This window comes from Dendrobium catenatum, unplaced genomic scaffold (genome assembly GCF_001605985.2).
Source record: "Dendrobium catenatum unplaced genomic scaffold, ASM160598v2 fragScaff_scaffold_853, whole genome shotgun sequence".
NCBI classification, from domain to species: Eukaryota; Viridiplantae; Streptophyta; class Magnoliopsida; order Asparagales; family Orchidaceae; genus Dendrobium; species Dendrobium catenatum.
The window spans coordinates 2,729,253-2,747,786 of record NW_021319315.1 but is presented as its reverse complement, the minus strand read 5'-3'; the positions used below and the strand labels follow the sequence as shown (position 1 = coordinate 2,747,786).

The following is an 18,534-nucleotide window of genomic DNA, read 5'->3' as shown; positions in this document are numbered from 1 at the left end:
TATATATATATATATATATATATATTTAAGCCTTCACAATTAGCAGGTTTGAGAGCGATTTAGAGCTAAAAATCCACATAAAATGGCCCTATGGATTAGATGATCTTGGAAGACATCCCATCACATCCGACCATTGTGATTGAACCACAAAGTCAAAGAAACAACTTCATTTGGAGTTAGGACAAGAATTAGAGGAACTAAAAAGTATCCCACCTGACATAAAAAAAAAAATCTGGAATAAACAAGACATGAAAATAATAAGAAAACATCAAAACTTTCTGCAGGCTAAACAAGATATGTTATCAATAGTGTGATCTGAGCACGTTTCCTAGTGGTACAAAATGCGTCTAATGAGAAAAATGTAACATTTCAGTAAAAAAGACTTCGTGGGAACTGCTCGTGAGAAAAAAAAAAAACTTCTAGGAAAGTGTTAAATGAAGGAATGAACAAATAAAATTAAACAAAGAAATCTTGTTACTTACATTAGACACTTTCACTGATGTGCAAATGTTTGGGGGTGCAGGTTCTCCGAAGTCAAGCTGTCCTCTCAATTCCAAATTACGTGCAGCTAAAGGCCTAAGAGGAACCTCAGGAGGAGGACCAAAAATATCATGCCCACTGAGCTCTTTGGTCTTTGCATCAGATAGTTGCTTCTTCATTTTATCCTCTGCAGCACTCTCAAGACTCCCACTTAATTCTCGCTGCTTTGCTACTTCTGGCAAAGAGATGGGTTTCCTTGGGGAAACAATCTCCTCAGTACTAAATGAAATCTGGCTGATGCCGCTAATTGCTTGCTGGATCAAATAAGAAATTGAATTTAGCATTGCAGCTTACTTGAGCGTGGGATAGCATAAAATATGACAGTGCACGAAGAGGAAATTTGAAAATAGTGAGGGACTCCAGATACACCACAAGAAGTATAAAATAATAACATAGCAACAACATAAAAAGAATTGCAGGAACTCTAGATTGTACAAAGCCAAGAAATAATCCCTAAAATCTGATAATCAAAAATTCGAATATATTGCTCGGACTACCATCCATCGACGTACTCTTCACCAACCGATCAATTATATATATATCATTGTTTAAAATTGTGCAAATAGGTATTGAGGCGTTTTTTGTTCATGAGGCGAGGCGTAAGCCTCAAAACAAAATATTGCGTTAAGTGCAAATAAATGTTAAAAGTAAATTTTTATATAATACCTAAATAATATGTTAAAAGATGATGTACTATATTTCTATTGAACTATGAAATAATACAATGACATATGAAACAAAAAATTGCACTAGACATAAAGTATTTTGGTGATAACTTGCATGAAATTTAATTGAAATACAAATATTACATGAGCAAAAAATTATTAAATATAGAAATTGCATAAAGGTATCACATAACATTAAGTTCAACTTCAAGTTCTTTCTTTCTTAGCTACCTACTTATCTTTATTTAATTTATAAAAAAGGTTGAAAAGTTGGTAACAACTAGAAAATCATCTGTATTATCATCACTAAGGGCTTTCTTTCTTAGCTACCTACTTATCTTTATTTAATTTATAAAAAAGGTTGAAAAGTTTGCAACAACTAGAAAATCATCTGTATTGTCGTCACTAAGGGGATATTTATTTGAGTCGTCATTATAACAAATTGATTTCTCCCCTGTCTTGTCCTGTGGAGTCCAATGCCTCTCAATATGCTTCTTCTTCATTTATTTCAGGCATCTTAGTCTTTCATAAATGTATTTCAACAACTTACAGATGAAATTAATACTCCAAAATTTTTAGAGGTGGTGGTGGTGTGTGGCTTTCAAGTGATCCTTGACGATGGCTATGACGGTGGTGGCTGTGTCTTGTTATCGGATCATAATAGACTAGAATTATTCATAAATTTTTTATTAAAAAATATTTCATAAATTAAAAATATATATATTACTTGAAAATTATATTTAATTAAAAAATGACCAAAATATTCCTTGATTTAATACCATTAACCCCAAAATTTGATATTATGACAAAAAATACACATTTTTAAGGAGCTGGATGACCAAATGGTCTCTTAAAAAAGTTGGGGATCATTTTGATCATTTTCTCTTACTTTTATTGTTCAGTGGCTATTGTCCTATAGCAATCTCCTTTTTCACTTATACAATCATACATTGATGGATTAAGTTGTTAATGGCTAAAATGGTTTAAAGGGAAATAAAATTTTTATAAACTAAGTTATTATTTAATTACTTGATATATTCTTAAAGGGCTGGTTGAAGGGAAGAAAAGGAAGAAGTAAAGAAGAAAAGGGGAACAAATGAAAGGAGAAGCAAATCCGATTTTTGGTGATTTCTTCTACAAAGTGAGTTTGAATTGTAGGTTTAAAAGGGTTTGAATAAGGAGAAATTCTTTTGTGGTAACATGGCATTTTGAATTCATTTTGTATTAGATTGGGTTATTAATTTAGGAATTTGAATAAATTAAGAAACTTGTTATTTTTGTATTGTTTACAGGAAGATCAAAATCTCAGAAAGATAAAAATAAGAAAATCCGTTTCAAGAAGGATCCTTTAATTGTGTTGAGATACTCAATCCCAAATATATGGAGCAAATTATTCATAGGTCTAATATTTGTAATTTTTTACAAATATATTGATATGTTATATATAAAAAAGTTCTTCATATTGATCATGCTGATGATAAATAATGATACCAAGATATTCACTGGACATTCATGATCAACTAATAAAAATAAATTCATTCTATGTTCATGGAATTCAAGCCTTTTGATTCTCTAATAAATTATTATGCATATTTAAGTATTTAAATATAATTTATTTTATGTTATGTCATACCGTGCTTGCATTATGATAAAAGTTGATGTTAGCATGTGCGCAAAAAATATTAAAATAATTATAAATTCTTATGCAATGATGTTAAGAAAAAAAAGCCTATGTAAGGTCATGTCATGATTAGCAAATTATTGTGACCTGCTCAGAGAAAGACAAAACTTCTAATGAGATGAGTCACAGTAGGGAAATAAAAATGATTCGCAACTCTTGGTTCTAAAAATTGGAAGAGGCTAACGTTGAATCAGATGTAATTGATAACTACTATATTGTTGGATTGACCAATATTTTTCAATGGTCATTATGGCCGATGGGTTAGACAATGATCAAATGATATAAATATACCAAAAGCTTAGAGAAAAAATACATGATATTTTTAAGAAAATAGTGGGTATAAATTAAGAAGAAAATGTAGCTAAAATAAATAATTTTCTACCATTAATAGATTAATATAATTAAAGCACATTCTTCTTGATCCATTTTTCTACCATTAATAGATTAGTATAATTAAAAATCATTCTTCTTGATATTTATTCTTAATTTATTAGGAATAAACGGCTTTGAGGTAAAAAATATTATTTGAAGTTATTTTGTCATAAATTAAATTATTAAATTTGAACACGTTACAAATTGATAAAAATATTATTTTTAGGCTATTTACCAAAAGTCGAGGCATCAGAGAGGAAAAAAATAAAATCTATCGTGAGGAGAATCAAATTATTCTGATAAGGTACTCAATTTCTAATATGAGGGCTGAATTGTTCATGGGTTTAACGTTTGCACATTTTATGATTTTCTAAACCTATTTTATCCGAATGGGTAGATTTTCTTCATATTAAGCATGTTAAACAATATTTAAGATTAATGCAAGATTTAATACATAACATATTATCATTAATTCAAATGATTCCAGATTAATCATCATTAATTTCAAACATAAAACTATTTAATGATGTACGATGCATACATGAGTATTTTACATATATCATGTTTTATCATCAATGCACATCATAAATGATACATATTTATGTCAATGCCAATAAATTGTAAATGGTTGAAATAATAAGATTAAAATTCAAGGATCATATGAAAGGTCATATAAAGTGAGTTAGACAGGCTGACTTTGATGACCTACATAGAGAGATGTGAATAAAAAGGAATTCTCAACTCTTGATACTGGAGAGTTGGTTAGTCTAACCTATATTAAGAAAATAAAAAGAAATTCTCAACTCTTAATGGGGTCAAAAACCTACAAACTTGATATAACATTTTGAAAATACTGATTGTTAAGTATGAATAAGAGTAAAAATAAAAAAAATTACTATCATTCTCATTTTCATGTAACAGTTATAATTGTTAATTCTGATTTGATCCATCATACAATCAATTAATAACAAATGGATTAAACTATTATCTACTGTACTTAGCTAATTATATATAATTGATGTAAATGCTTCCTTTTGCACATATGAATAGCATGATATTTCGTGTTCTTTCTTGTATTTTTGAACTTTATGTTAGAATTAATTATCTCACTATGTTTGTAGCTCATTCGATGCCATCTAATGGTTTCAGGAAAAAGGAAAAGGACATGTGAAAGAGTAGGACTAGTTTTGCTCTACACAATAATGTTTTGGGCATATGATTTTGGATATATTATAGAAGATATATATGATATAGATTAAAGAATGTTGGCATGTATGAATGTATTAGATGTTATTTAGAAGCTTTGCACTTAAATTGATGATATTATCTATATTCGTTTTCATTTCAATAATTATGATGGATTATTAGATGATTGTTAAATGCTTGGTAAACTTATTGGGACAATCAAATAAGACTACTTTTCCTTAACTCGATCCTAATGAGTTAAATCAGGATAAGTGTTAGTGAGAATTATGATGAGGACATCAAAGCATGAATCAAAGGTGTGGCCGTCGATCTACGGCCACGATCGCGTCGATGACTTTTTAGTTATTTCATATATTTGTTTTTATTTTGTTATTTATCTTTTATTATTATGTTGTAATTGTTTTTCCGTTTTTACCCCTTACTTAAATGGAGGTCGTATGTAAGCCCTGAGGGCTTTGTTGTCTTTTTATTTTCTTGAGTCCTTATACTTGGCTATTTATAGCCCTATGTTCTCTTTGAAAAGTAATGAAGGAATGAATGATTATGAAAATTTTCTACGCTTGTGTTTGAGAGTACTTGAGAGTTCTTGAGGGGAACTTGGAGAGATCCCTAGGAGAGGGAATTCGTATCACCCACCAACCTTGGAGACGGCCGGGTTCATGGTTTTCTCTTTGTATTTTTGTCTTCCCTCACCACCCTCCTTTATTCGTCTTCGTCACATCCAACTCCACCAAATTTCCCAACTTCCTCCTCAGATCAAACTCCACAAATTTTCCCCATAACCGCCGGCCACCTTCACCCGATCCCCCCTCTTGGCCGCCGGCCTTAGGCTTCTACCCCCGGCCACCTTTCCCCTTTTTCCCCTTTTTGATTTCCCCCTCTTTTAGTTATTTCCTAATATGAGTTAAATATATTTAGGATTATATTTGAACTCAAATCCAAGTGATTTGAAATTCAAAATGTTTCCTAATTTACAACCTCTATTTTAGGAAAGTTATTTTAAACTCAATCAAATCAATTTATGAAAGATTGGGATTTAAATCTACCTTTCCCTATTTACATATCTCACGTTAGCAGGCATTAATGACTTGCTCAATTCCTTTTTCCCATTACTACCGCCGCCCCCTCTCTCTTGGGCTTGGATTAGGAAACTCTTCCTAATTTCCACTTTCTCTGCTGAGAAGTAATTCCACCTCATGCTAACCGAAACTTTTAAAGACAAAACCTTTAATTAGTTTCCAAAAATCTGAGAATAGGAATTAGGAAATATTTCCCTAATTTCCTCCCAGCTTCCCGCCACCCCTTATTGGATTTTCCCAAAGATCTGTCCACGGTACAGTGCTCATCTTTGGGAAGAATTGGAGAGCAAACATGTTGCTGCTAGCCGAGACCTTCAAAGGCCCTTCTTGGTTGCTTCTTTTCCCACCTTCTCTCCGCACAAGCAACCCGTCACTTGAGTTCTAAAACCCACACCCTCTCTCCCAACTCTATATTTGTTTCAAGAGAGAAATCTGAACTTCTCTCAGGATTGGGAACGAAATCTGAAACTGTTCTCAGATTTCGGAGAGGAGATTTGCTGCCTAGTCCTCGTGAATGGCGAATCCGGCAACTGAATACGGTTCGGAAACAAGATACGACTTCTCCTACGACAAACTTCTTCAACATCTCGGCTATTTGTCTCTTGACTTTGACTAAGGTGAACTCCTCCCCTCTTTTCAATTATTTTCCTAATCCCCTAATTTTGTAGGTGATGATGAATCACAAGGAGCCATACTTCACCTTTGCCTAAGCTTAGTAAACGTAGGATTTTATCTCGCCATTGCCAAAGCTTAGTAAACGTAGGATTGAGTGCACTTTTATTTGCTTATAATCTTATTGTTAGATTAGGAATTTTTGTTGAAACTATTCTATTTGCATGAATTGATTTTCTATGTTATTTTGGTAGTCCAAGTGCTTAGTGTGCAACTTAGCCTAAACGGAAGTGACCACTCTTATGTTTTATTTGATCGTTTGACTTTGCTAATAGTTCTAGTTTTAATTGATCTTATCAATAAATCGTGCAAATTCTTATTTCATCATTTTATAGCATTTAGTCCTACATCAAATTATGTCCGACTAAATTGTCTGTTTTGTTACGCCTCATGTTTGCTTGCCTAGAGAGGGGTGAAGAAAAAGGGGGACAAGTCGTCAAAACATCATTCCCAATAATTGATTTGATATTATGATATCATCAATTAAAAGTTAAATAAGCAGATATCACAAATATAATTTTGAAACTTGGTTTGAGTTCCTAGTGATGTCATTTGGGTTGACAAATATTCCAACAAAATTTATAATTTGATGAATCGAATTTTTAAAAAAAATATATTTATCAATTTGTGATTATATTTATTAATGATATATTAATATGTTCTAAAATAGATGAAGATCATGTTGAACATCTGATAATAGTATTGCAGCTATTGAGGAAGAATCAATTGAAACCAAATTTTTCGAAGTGTAAAATATATTTTTTGAATTATATTAGCTATTTATTCAAAAGAATTTAACCATCATCCAATCATTTGTTGACATGGTATTCAAAGTGCTCAGGCCGGGTCATGACAACATTATGAAGATTCTTCATAATTCACTTGAGATCATGATATCAAGTGAAAGTTAAATAAGCAAATATCACGAAGGCAACTTTTGAAATCAAGCAAGGTCACTATGAATTTTTAGTTATGTTATTTGGGTTAACAAATGCTTCTACAATATTTATGAAATTAATAAATCAAAATTTCCAAAAATATATTGATTAGTTTGTGAATATACTCATTGATGATATATGATATATTCTAAAACTGATGAAGATCATGCTAAACAATCTAGAATAGTATTGAAGTTGTTCAAGAAGCACTACGGGAAAACCCGTTAATACCGGCGGATAAAATCCACCGCTACTATAAGATATCCGTCGGAATAATGTGTTTCCGGCGCCCTTTTCGGCGGAATTCCATGCGCCGGTTTGGCTCGTGTCGATAAATGTTGTCCGGCGCATATAATGCGCCAGAAACATTTCCGGCGCACTTTCCGACACATTACCGGCGCAAAAAATGATGGCAGCCGACGACTTTTCGACCGATAATTTCGGCGACATCGGCGCCGGTAATTTGCGTCGTAAGAGTCCGCCGGTATTTACCGACGAAAAGAACGCCGTTAGTACGCCGTAAATAACCTGCGGGAATGTTTACGGCGCAAAATATGCATCGGACAATGCCGGCGGATTCGACGCCGGAAAAGGCGTCGGGAAGTTCCGGCGTACGAAGAGACGCAGGTATGATCGATACGATTCGTTGTATCGTTGTTTCCGGCGAATGGCCAGCGCAAAATCCACCGAAAACCTGTAGCATTGACAAAAAAAATTGCCTACATGTATGAGCAAATAAGTAATGGATTATCACGCTTAAGTAGATCTAAAACTGATTATATATAGATGTAAAAAGATAGGGTGCTTGTAGAAAATTATGATCATTTAGCCTGACGAATGAAAAACGCCTCAATACCCGAATACGCAATTTTAAACATTGCCTCCACTTTAACCAAACAACTTGAATATGCTTTGTAATCACCTCCAAAACTAATACATAAAAAATGTGCTTATTGTGAACCTTTGATACAAAGCATATTTTTCTCTAATACTACTAATCTTTTTCCCATCTCTATTTTTTTGTTTCTTTTTCGCATCATCAATGGTATCAAAGTGAAACCAAGACCCATCCTTCCTACCACAATCTCCTTTTCGCACATGATCTCATCAGCCTCTACTCCTAAACCCTAAACTAATTGATTTTTTGGTACTATCATAATATCTCTTTCAAAATCTATGCTCGATTACTATACCATAAATTCAATGTAAGTCTAAAGCAAAAAAGATAAGCTAATCATTTATGTAATCCAATTGAAATAGGAAAAAAATTCGTCAAAAGAAACAAAAAAAACTTCCGTTCCGTCGAGATCTCGAGCGTCGGCGAAGATGAACGTGACCACGAAAGCTAGGATGCCTCGGCGAAATCCAGTGACCGTCGGCAAAGTCCGGTGACCGTCGGCGACGGCGATCTATGGCGAGCGACGGAGGGCGACGAGCGAAACAGGCGAGGTGAGAGAACGTAAGGAAAGAAGTGACGGGCCAGAGGGGCTCAGTCTCGAAAAATAGGGCTTTCGCCGGCGGATTTTCCGGCGTCCTATCCGCCGGAGATATTACCGGCGCAGCATTCGCCGATTTTATTTCGTTGATTTTAAATACCCCGGCGCCATATCCGCCGGAACATGCGCCGGTGATTTTCCGCCGTAACATGCGACGGAAATGGTGAAATGTTGGTTTTTGCCGACGCCGATACCGGCGTAACTGACGCCGAAAAGGTTCCGGCGTAGTTTGCGCCGAAAAATCCGCCGTAGATTTTCCGACGCAACAATGCGCCGTTACCTGCGTCGGCGCAGAATTTTCAGCCGGAAAATCCGACGGTAATCGCGTGTTTTCCCGTAGTGAAGAATCAATTCAATCAATTGTATGCAAAATTTTCAAAATGTCAATTTTTTTTTTAGGAGCGTTGCATTTATGAAGCATATAATCAATAGTGAAGAAATCTCAGTTCAATGAATCCATAAAAGGTTAAACTTTAAAGTAATATTGGAATGCCTACACCAAAAAATGTTACAAAGATTCATAATTTTTTAGCTTGTCATTGTCCAAACTGATGAAAAAAAAACAAATTAAGTTTTAATGGATAAAAATGTAAAATTAGTTTTTAAGAATTAAAAATATATCAAATGCATTGTGTTAGCTAGCCCATCAGGAATAAAAACATTTCTAATTTAACAGTTTGAGTTGTTACAATTGGTATCAGAGAAATACATTGTATCCCAACAGAACTTTTAGTCAAAATAACCACCAGGTGGAACTCAGTTTCACTTTCAGGCCTACTATGAGAATCACATTCCTAACTTTGTTGCATAATCAACGTTGTAGTCTATTTAGTTGAAGAGTACTTATGGGTAGTTGGCAATCCAAATATTTTGGTAGCAGCTACTATCATAACAGGCCTATATATGAGAGCAATACACTTCTAATTTAAGAGTTTGAGTTGTTACAAATGGTATCAGAGTAATACACTATATCCCAATAGAACTTTTAGTCGAAATAACCACCAGGTGGAACTCAGTTTCACGTTCAGGCCTACGTATGAGAATCACATTCCTAACTTTGTTGCATACTCAATGTCATAGTCTATTTAGTTGAAGAGTACTTATGGGTAGTTGACAATCCAAACATTTTAGTAGCAACTACTATCATAATAGGTGTGTAGATTTTAACTTTTACTAATTCATTTACTATGATTTAACTAAGTTATGAGATATCAAGAGCATAAGGCACAGGAACCTCAAATGAGGAAGGTGCTTTAGATTTTTTATGAAATATTACGAGATAGTCCGAATTTAAGGAGTTAATGTTATGTAATTCTAATTACCTATTAATCATAACATCGTCAGCAAGTACGTTAGCGTATTGAGCGAATGTAGAGATTATCTCATTGTTATCGAATTGGTCTTGGAGGAATAGTAGCCTCTCTGGTGCATGACTAATGATACTTTGAACTGATATCCAATATACATTAGCGTCTATGGCGACTAGTGTAGGGTATCTTTATGCTTTGTTGCGTTCATAAAAAGTTCTAATTATCCATTAACTTTAAGTTTAACAATCACTTATTCATTATCAATAGCAGTTGACTCATTTTTGCTAGCTTCAAAAGCTTGAAATAGATTCTCTGTCTCATTCAGTATATCTATCATTTAAAAAATTTTCTTAGCTTTTTATTTCAGCTGAGATGATGAATTAGACTTTAACTTCAATATCGTAGTACTCTGTAGTAGTCGCTTAAGTCGAATTACGATCATCATTAAGGGCTAGAGCAAAATGACTGTAACCCGAATCAAGAAACTCATGCGAGTACTACAATAGTGAAGTCAATGTATGATTCATCGCCTCAATCGAAATAGAAAGCTATAAAAGTTTCTGAGAGAATAGATTTACCAAAGGAGCAAGAGCATGTATTTATTGCTTTTAAAGCTAGCAAAGATGAGTCAACTGTCATTGATAATGAATAAATGATTGTTGAACTTAAAGTCAACGAACAATTAGAAAATTCTTATGAACGTGATAAAGTATCAAGATACCCTACACTAATCGGCATGAACGCTAATGCATATTTGATATCAGTTTAAAACATCATTAGTCATGCACTAGAGAGACTATTATTCCTCCTTGACCAAATCGACAATAATGAGATAGACTCTACAGTCATGGGAGCTACCTCTTAAATCTTATGAGATAAAGTGCTATATAACGAGAGCCACCACTTGAACTTATAGAAGCTACCTCTAGAATTATATCATTTTGGTGGATGATTCTGAGAAAAAAATACTGACGAGGACGTCAGTTACTTAAGTGAGGGAGATTATAAAACTCTTTAAATAAGAGGAAGCTAAACTCTTGAGCATCGAGATGCCTTTCGGCGTAATGGTTAGAGTTTCATTAAGAAACTTCAAAGTTAAGCATGCTCAAATGGGAGAGGATGAGTGACCTCATAGGAAATTACACCAATAGGACAAAATAGTGAGACCATTAAGCCAAAGCAGACAATACATCGATAGTTAAGAGTTTGAGCTATAACAAATGATATCAGAGCACTACATCAGCCTGAAGATGAGAATTCAGTGTCATACATACAATGATACAAAATAAAGTGTCAGCAATGGGGGCCACCTCTTGAACCTATTTGGGATAAAGTGATACATGGAGGGAACCATCATTTAAACTTATAAGGGATGCCTCTTTAATCATATATGTTTGGTGGATGATTCTGAGATAAGGTCACTTATGAGAATGTCAGTTAATTAAGTAAGCAAGATTGTGAAATCCTTTAAAAAAAAAAACTAAACTCTTAAACATCGAGGCATCTTTTGGTATAATGGTTGAAAACTCATTAAGAAACTCCAAGGTTAAGCATGCTCATACGGAAGAAATTCTGTGATGGTTGACCTCCTAGGAAGTAACAACAACATGATAAACTTGTGAGGCCGTCATGCAAAAGTGAACAATATATGGATAGTTAAGAATTTTTGTTGTTACAATAACCTTCTCCCACACAATATCTCTTTCTCTCTTGTCCTCTCTCTCACCCCCCTTATTAATCCTCTTTGAGTTATTGATCTCATCACTGTCTCTTTCCCACTCTAATTGATCCCTTTTAAATTTTTGTCATTTATCACCCTTTTTATCCTTCCTTTCCTTCTTTCTCACTATCTATCATTCCTTCCCCCTATGTCCCATCTAGTAATAAATCAGTCTCCCCCTCCGTTTGAACAACTATCATCTCCATAATCATTGTTATTGTAGATTGTTAAACAATTCATCTCTTGGATCAAAGTTTCAAATAATTGAGGTTCAACTAATTCGATTTGCAACTAATTCTAAGAACGTGAAATTAAGAGTTTCGAGACCATTTCTAGCTACTGGTTGAACAAGTGAAACTAGCCTATTTTTCACCTCTATAATGATAGCCGATTAGATCTCATAAGAATAGCTACGAAAGCACCAAATATGTCGCAAAAAACAGTTATGAACGTATGACTAGATTTTAGAGAACCAGATAGATAACAAAGTACGCAAAAGTCACTTCAAAACTCAAAAGGCATATATTTTTTTCAAAAAGAGAAAAAGAAATCTTTATGCATAACCAATTGTTGATTAAGAGAAATTTGTTGCTTTCTTATGGATGAATTACCTGATAAATTTTCACACTAGTTTTGTCATTGAGATTTTTCAAGAAGCTGCCAGACTCTGATATATCATTTTCATTGACAGTTGAAAAAATGCCACTACCAGTCATCTCTTTTAACTTGGGACCAGAGGTCGGTTTCCTGTAACTTCACAAATAAATCGTTACAACATGAAAGAGAAATGAATGATAATTGAGTAGAAATTTTTTTTCTAAACATGACTATGTATAATAATATTTAAGATGCATAAAATGACCACTAGCTGACCAAAAGTTCTACAAGCATCATTTATTTCTGACTTATTAGTGTAAATGACACGCTGCAATGGAATAACGTCAGAAAGTCCAACTTTAATTATTATTAATCAAACTATCTTAACAACGAACTATAATGAAGAATATTAGTAAGTACTCATTATACAAAAAATTAAAGAAAGAATGGCCAGCAATGGCTATTCGCTTTTAGAGAATTGATCTAAAAAGAAAAACAAAGAAAAATAAATAGAAAGGAAAAGGATTTCAAATTGTACCCATGTATAAATATGAGAATCATAATAGTTAAGATCATTTTGGTGGTTTTTATGCCATGTTTTAAATGATTGTCAAGGATCTTGGCCATGCTATAATACATAAAAAATTGTTCAATCACCAAAAAACAAAGTATTACACACTTCTTACAGGCTAAGTTCAATAGGAAGCACTTCAAAAAGCAGATAAATTTAAATCAGATCAAATATACATTTCCTTTACATCAACATAAATCCATTGAATTTCCTAATTAAGGTCCACAAAACATCTATAATAATTTAAAGGATCTATTATACATTGTCAACATCTTCAAGAGCCCACTCATAAACCTCAGGTATTGAATTTACGTCATTAATTAAAAAGGAAGTATTTGCACACCACTTACCAGCTAAATTCAATGGGGTACGCTTCCAAAATTAGAACAACTACAATAAATTTACATAGACATTTCCTGAGTTTACATCAACATAAATCCACTGTTTTGCCAAATTTAAGGATCATGCACCAAAGATAATAATTTGGAGGACTAGCATACATTATGAAAATCTTCAACTGTCCATTAATAAATCTCAACGTATGGTATTTATAGTTGTTGAAATCCAGCTATCAAAATCCAGCCGTTCCTAGTGCAAAGGATCCGACGGACACAAAGATCAATCCGTGGGATACTCTCATGGATTACGCCATAATGAGGGGACGTATTTAGGAAAGATTTTTATGTATTATTTATGTATTAATTATGCAATTTATTATTTCCTCATTAGGATGTCTTGTATAGATCTATAAATAGGGAAGATTGTAATGAATAATTTCAAGCTTTTCCCTCTCAAATTCTCCGTTTTAACAATAGTAATAATTAAAAGGGAAGTAAGTGATCCTCCTTATTCACAACATTGTTGATTCTCATATTGCCCAATTTTTATGAAATAAAACAAAGGCTCAGTAAGTTGGATTCAAATTCGAATGTTAAAAAAAGAAATAACCCTTGTTCATCTTAATAAAGCTGAGAAAGGGCAGAAGAACAATCAAACAGAAATAAAGGATTAAAATGAATTGTAAATTGTCGAGTCAAGCTTGACTTCTCATAGGCAATTTCCATAAAACTGGTTTAAGAAGCATTACAATTAACCCCTAGAGTCTTTTAAAAAGTCATAAGGTAGCAATTCACTTTACTTTTTTCCCTTACAAAAGCAAAGTGGGGTTTTTCTTCCTTCCCAATCCTCAAACAGTAGAAATTCAAAGGTCCAAATCATCAGAGTAGAGATTCAAAGGTGGATGAGATGCTTCAAAACCTCTACTAGTATGATAAAAATTCAAATATTACAAAAGGAACTAAGCCTAGTTCATCTTAATACATTGACATGAATAAAAGATTGGAGAACAAGAAACAAACAAAAAAAAACAAAAATTAAGGATTCTAATGAAATTTCAATAGCATTTTCGTAAGTTTTTTTTTTTCATAAAGTCACGGAAGAAGCATTACATGCAGCACCCAATATCTATTAAATTAGTCATAAGGTAATTTCCTTAAAACTCGTGGAAAAAGCATTACAAATAACTCTAATGTCTATTAACCTAGTCATAAGCCCCCATATATGTTAAATAGTCATAATGTAGCATTTCACTAAATTTATTAACTTTTACAACAGACTACAAAGTAGGGCTATTTTGCCTACCAAAATTTTCAAAGAGTGCAAATTCAAAAGTTCATAAGTTGCTTAAAATCTTCAATATAATAATCCATGACATCATTTATTCCTCATGCAAATGAAAATCCAAATGCGGGCATCAAGAGAGAATAGAGTTGATTCTACATGCAGAAGTTCATGCTTAAGTTGAACAATGACAAGTCATCCATCATCATGGTCATCCATCACCATCATCAATTAAAATCATTCATGCTGAGTATTACATGAGGTGTTTAATCTATTTGAGTAGTTTTTGCAAAACTTCTAGACAAGTTATCATTGATCTGCACTTTTTTGTTCCTGATCGTTTAAGATTAATTATATTTGCCCATCTTATTGAAGCTTCTTCAATCCTCCATCAAGCAATTGAGAGAACTTACAGGAAATCTGCACCTTTTCATATTCCAAAAAAAAAGACAACACAAGTATTCCGTACAATATAACTTGCATGCTAGAATTTAATTAGGGTGAAGCTACGATACAATTGAAACCAACCAATTAAATGTCCGACCAATTGTCAATCGCTTACTAATTGAAACATATGCACAATTATTTGCAAAGAAAAGGGACCACAGAGCCTTTGCATATCAAAAGAAGTGCAGGATACTACAGCAAGCATCATTTTTCCATACATACAGGAAGCTTAAAAAAAATGAAATCGAAACATATTCATTCCCAGTCAGAAGAAGCAGACCAGAAATGAGAGAACCCCTATTTCATTCCCCCTCAAAGCTTGAAAACAGTACAATTCATTAAAAAGGCATTTTTTCAAACAGTTAGCCTCCAATATAATTAAGCAAAAAATGGTTAAAATTCAAATCCATTCTTCAAATAAGATTAAAAAAAAGAAAAAAAAATCTGCTCATATACACACAACAGAAAGAAACATAGTACTCCAGCAAAACACAAGCCGACAGCAGATCTCACCTCTTATTCACACTTTCAACCTCCTCCTCAGTCATCGGTCCGCCGAACAACGCTGGGCTGATGCCTCCCGACGGCTGCAAGGAATTATTTTTTCAACGATCAAAACCCTAATAAGCTAACAAAAGTGCGCAAACGAATAGTTCGATCATGGGATTGCTACCTTGTGAGAACGACGTGTGGCGGAGTCGGGCACCGGCGGATCAACCAGTTGAGGCGTCTCCGGCCAGGTAAGCAGATCCGCCGTCGAAGTATGTGGCTTCCTGACCGGCGTGCTCCTCTCCATTATCTTCCTTCCTTTTACGGTTCTCTCGACCGAAGGTGTGAGCTAGAAGCGGAGAAAATGAGGCAGGAGAAGAAAAGCAAAGGAGGTTTACTGTGGAGAAGCTCGAAATGATTTGAAGAAGCCAACTTTTGTGAGAAAAGTGCTCGCTGATTTTCTTTTATAATTGAAGGTTTCTCTCTCTTCAAGCAAGAGCGAGGGTGCTCTGCCTAGAGGTGACGTGGCAGGCTGGGGCTGTTCCGTTTCGATTCCATTGGCTTTCCGTCACCGCTATCGGTGACGGCCATCGCTGACCTAACGGCTGCAAATGTGCATTCTACAACGGCTAGTATAAAATTGTTGCTTAGTTTCTTTCACATCAATATTTTTAGGTAATATTTTTAATATAATCAATGCTATTTAATTCAAATTTTTTATCATAATTAAGGGTCAGCTTTTTCAATGTTTTTATTTTTTCAGTGAACACATTTTAGTTTGGATTATTTTTATGTGCATTCTACAACGGCTAGTATAAAATTGTTGCTTAGTTTCTTTCACATCAATATTTTTAGGTAATATTTTTAATATAATCAATGCTATTTAATTCAAATTTTTTATCATAATTAAGGGTCAGCTTTTTCAATGTTTTTATTTTTTCAGTGAACACATTTTCGTTTGGCTTATTTTTCAAAGTTTTTATTAAAATTAATTTTTATTATTAAATTTATTAGTTTCTATTAACTATAAAAATTATTATTATTATTATTTAATTTGGATAACAATTATTTTATAGCTATGGAAAACTAACAAATTTAATAAAAAATAAATATATTTATTTATAACACTCAAAAAACAAAACAAAAAATTCATAAATCGCGACATAAAAAATACATCTTTCACCAACTATGTAGTATATTATGTTGAAATTTTAGATCATGATATTATATTCTAAATACAATCAGAATATTCTATAAAATTAAAATTAATTTTTAGATGAGCATTATATATGCTAAGTAATTAAAGTTTTATATTATGCTTAGTTCAAAATAGGTTTAATAGCTATAAAAATCATTCTAATTAAATTTATATCAATATATTCTAAACTCTTCATTTTTCATATTACTATGCATCTGAAAAATCCAAAGCAGAAAATTATTTGTTTTATAACTAATAAGAATTTTAATGATAATAATATTTTTCCATATTTGCGTTCTTAGTAAATAAAAATATAATTAATCACATATTTTAGATTATGTCTATCTATTTATTAAATCACCAACAACAATACAGTAATGCTCTCATTTTTCTAACAAATGTTTTATAATCTTACAATATTTGAAAGCTCAAAATTGTATTTTAAAATAAAAAGAAACAAAGCTCTATAAATATTACTAAAACAAATTTATTCCATTAGTTCAGGGGCAGATCCATCTTTTTTTAAGAGTGAACAAACTAAATATATAAAAAATAAATAATAAAAATTATATATATAGCATAGAGGTCTAATCGCTAAACGTATGAAAAGGGAAAGGGCTAAAATTTCCTTCGCAAAATTTTACCTGAAATAAAAAATATATATTTAGCAAATAAAAGTAAAAGCTGATAATAGGTACAAGTAAGATTAAATTAAAAGTTAATATATATTAAATTATTTTAATATGATTTAAATAATATTATATTATAAAATAAGAATATTTTCATTAATTCAATATAAATATTTTAAATTAGAATACACCATTATTGTGTGCTTTGAATATAATTCAAAATTAAAAATTTGAGACAACATCGTTTGATTATTTATAAGATATTAAACTGTAAATGAATATAATATTCAATAAAATTTTAAAAAATATAAATCAAAGAGGAGTTGAATTTGCTAGAACATCTAAATCTTTTATTATAGCCGTTTGATCAAAATCAAAATTTCATAAATTAATATATATTTTAATGATCGGATTAATTCACAAGTTCTCTAGTTCCAAGCTAGTACAAACTTTATCCATGATAACATCATCTTGTTGGGAAATTTTTTATATGTGGGCCAATATATTTTTTACATATAAATAAAGAATTATACATTAGATGCTATCTAAAATTAAGTCAATTAAATTTGTGATCTATTTGAGTATTAAATTATTATTTGGCTTATGTGACATCTCAATTAATTTTGTATGGAATTAATTTGTGTAGAGGCCGGGTATTTATTTTATTTTTATGATGGGCTGAAATAAAATATTTACACTTAAAGTATATAAGGGTCATGGTCCCCAGTTTAAGCGGTTAAGTTCTCATTTCCCTCATTTCCCATCTTGAGTGAAAAGAAGGGGTCTCTCGCTCTCTTGGAGAACGCTGCTCTAAACGTGGAAGACCGAAATCCTTAATTCTGCATTTCAATGGATTCAGGTACGCTTCCGAAAATTCTTCTCGATGATTTGACATGTCGTTCGGAGACGATCGAATTGATTTTTGTGTCTCCATTAAATCCTAACACATCTGACTTTTTTCTTCCTTTTTAAGGTGAGGTAAATATAGTTGTTTTTTTATTTAAAAATATTAATTGTGAATTTGAAATAGATGAGATTTCATATTAAATTTTAATGATAATTTGCAAATTATTTACTAAGTAAGTCAGGGGGCATCCACAATAAATTATTTTTAACATGCATTTTTCATTAGGGTTATTAAAATTTTGAGACAAATTTAATTAGATCCATCCAATTTTACTATTTACAATACCAACCTTACCACACCTCCCATTCTCAAATCCTAGTGCAAATTTGAGCAAGAAAATTAGCAGAGATCAAGGTTTCATTTTGAACATATTTCTTACTATGTTCCAAAGTAATTT

General features: G+C 32.4%; 1 protein-coding gene across 4 annotated transcripts in view; it reads right to left on the bottom strand.

The window, feature by feature from the left end:
- LOC110110350 overlaps positions 1-15,981 on the bottom strand; it is a 22,547-nt gene extending 6,566 nt beyond the window's left edge. The window contains exons 1-4 of one of the 4 annotated variants that reach the window (XM_020841767.2): positions 15,588-15,981; positions 15,428-15,501; positions 12,291-12,432; positions 483-794 (exon numbers count right to left, since the gene is read on the bottom strand). In XM_020841767.2, coding sequence (XP_020697426.1) covers positions 483-794; positions 12,291-12,432; positions 15,428-15,501; positions 15,588-15,710 — 651 coding nt within the window. In that variant the 5' untranslated portion in view covers positions 15,711-15,981. The remainder of the gene's footprint in view (positions 1-482; positions 795-12,290; positions 12,433-15,427; positions 15,502-15,587) is intronic. The other 3 variants (XM_020841769.2, XM_020841768.2, XM_020841770.2) reach the window with 3 other exon arrangements.
- Between the last annotated feature and the right edge of the window lie 2,553 nt (positions 15,982-18,534).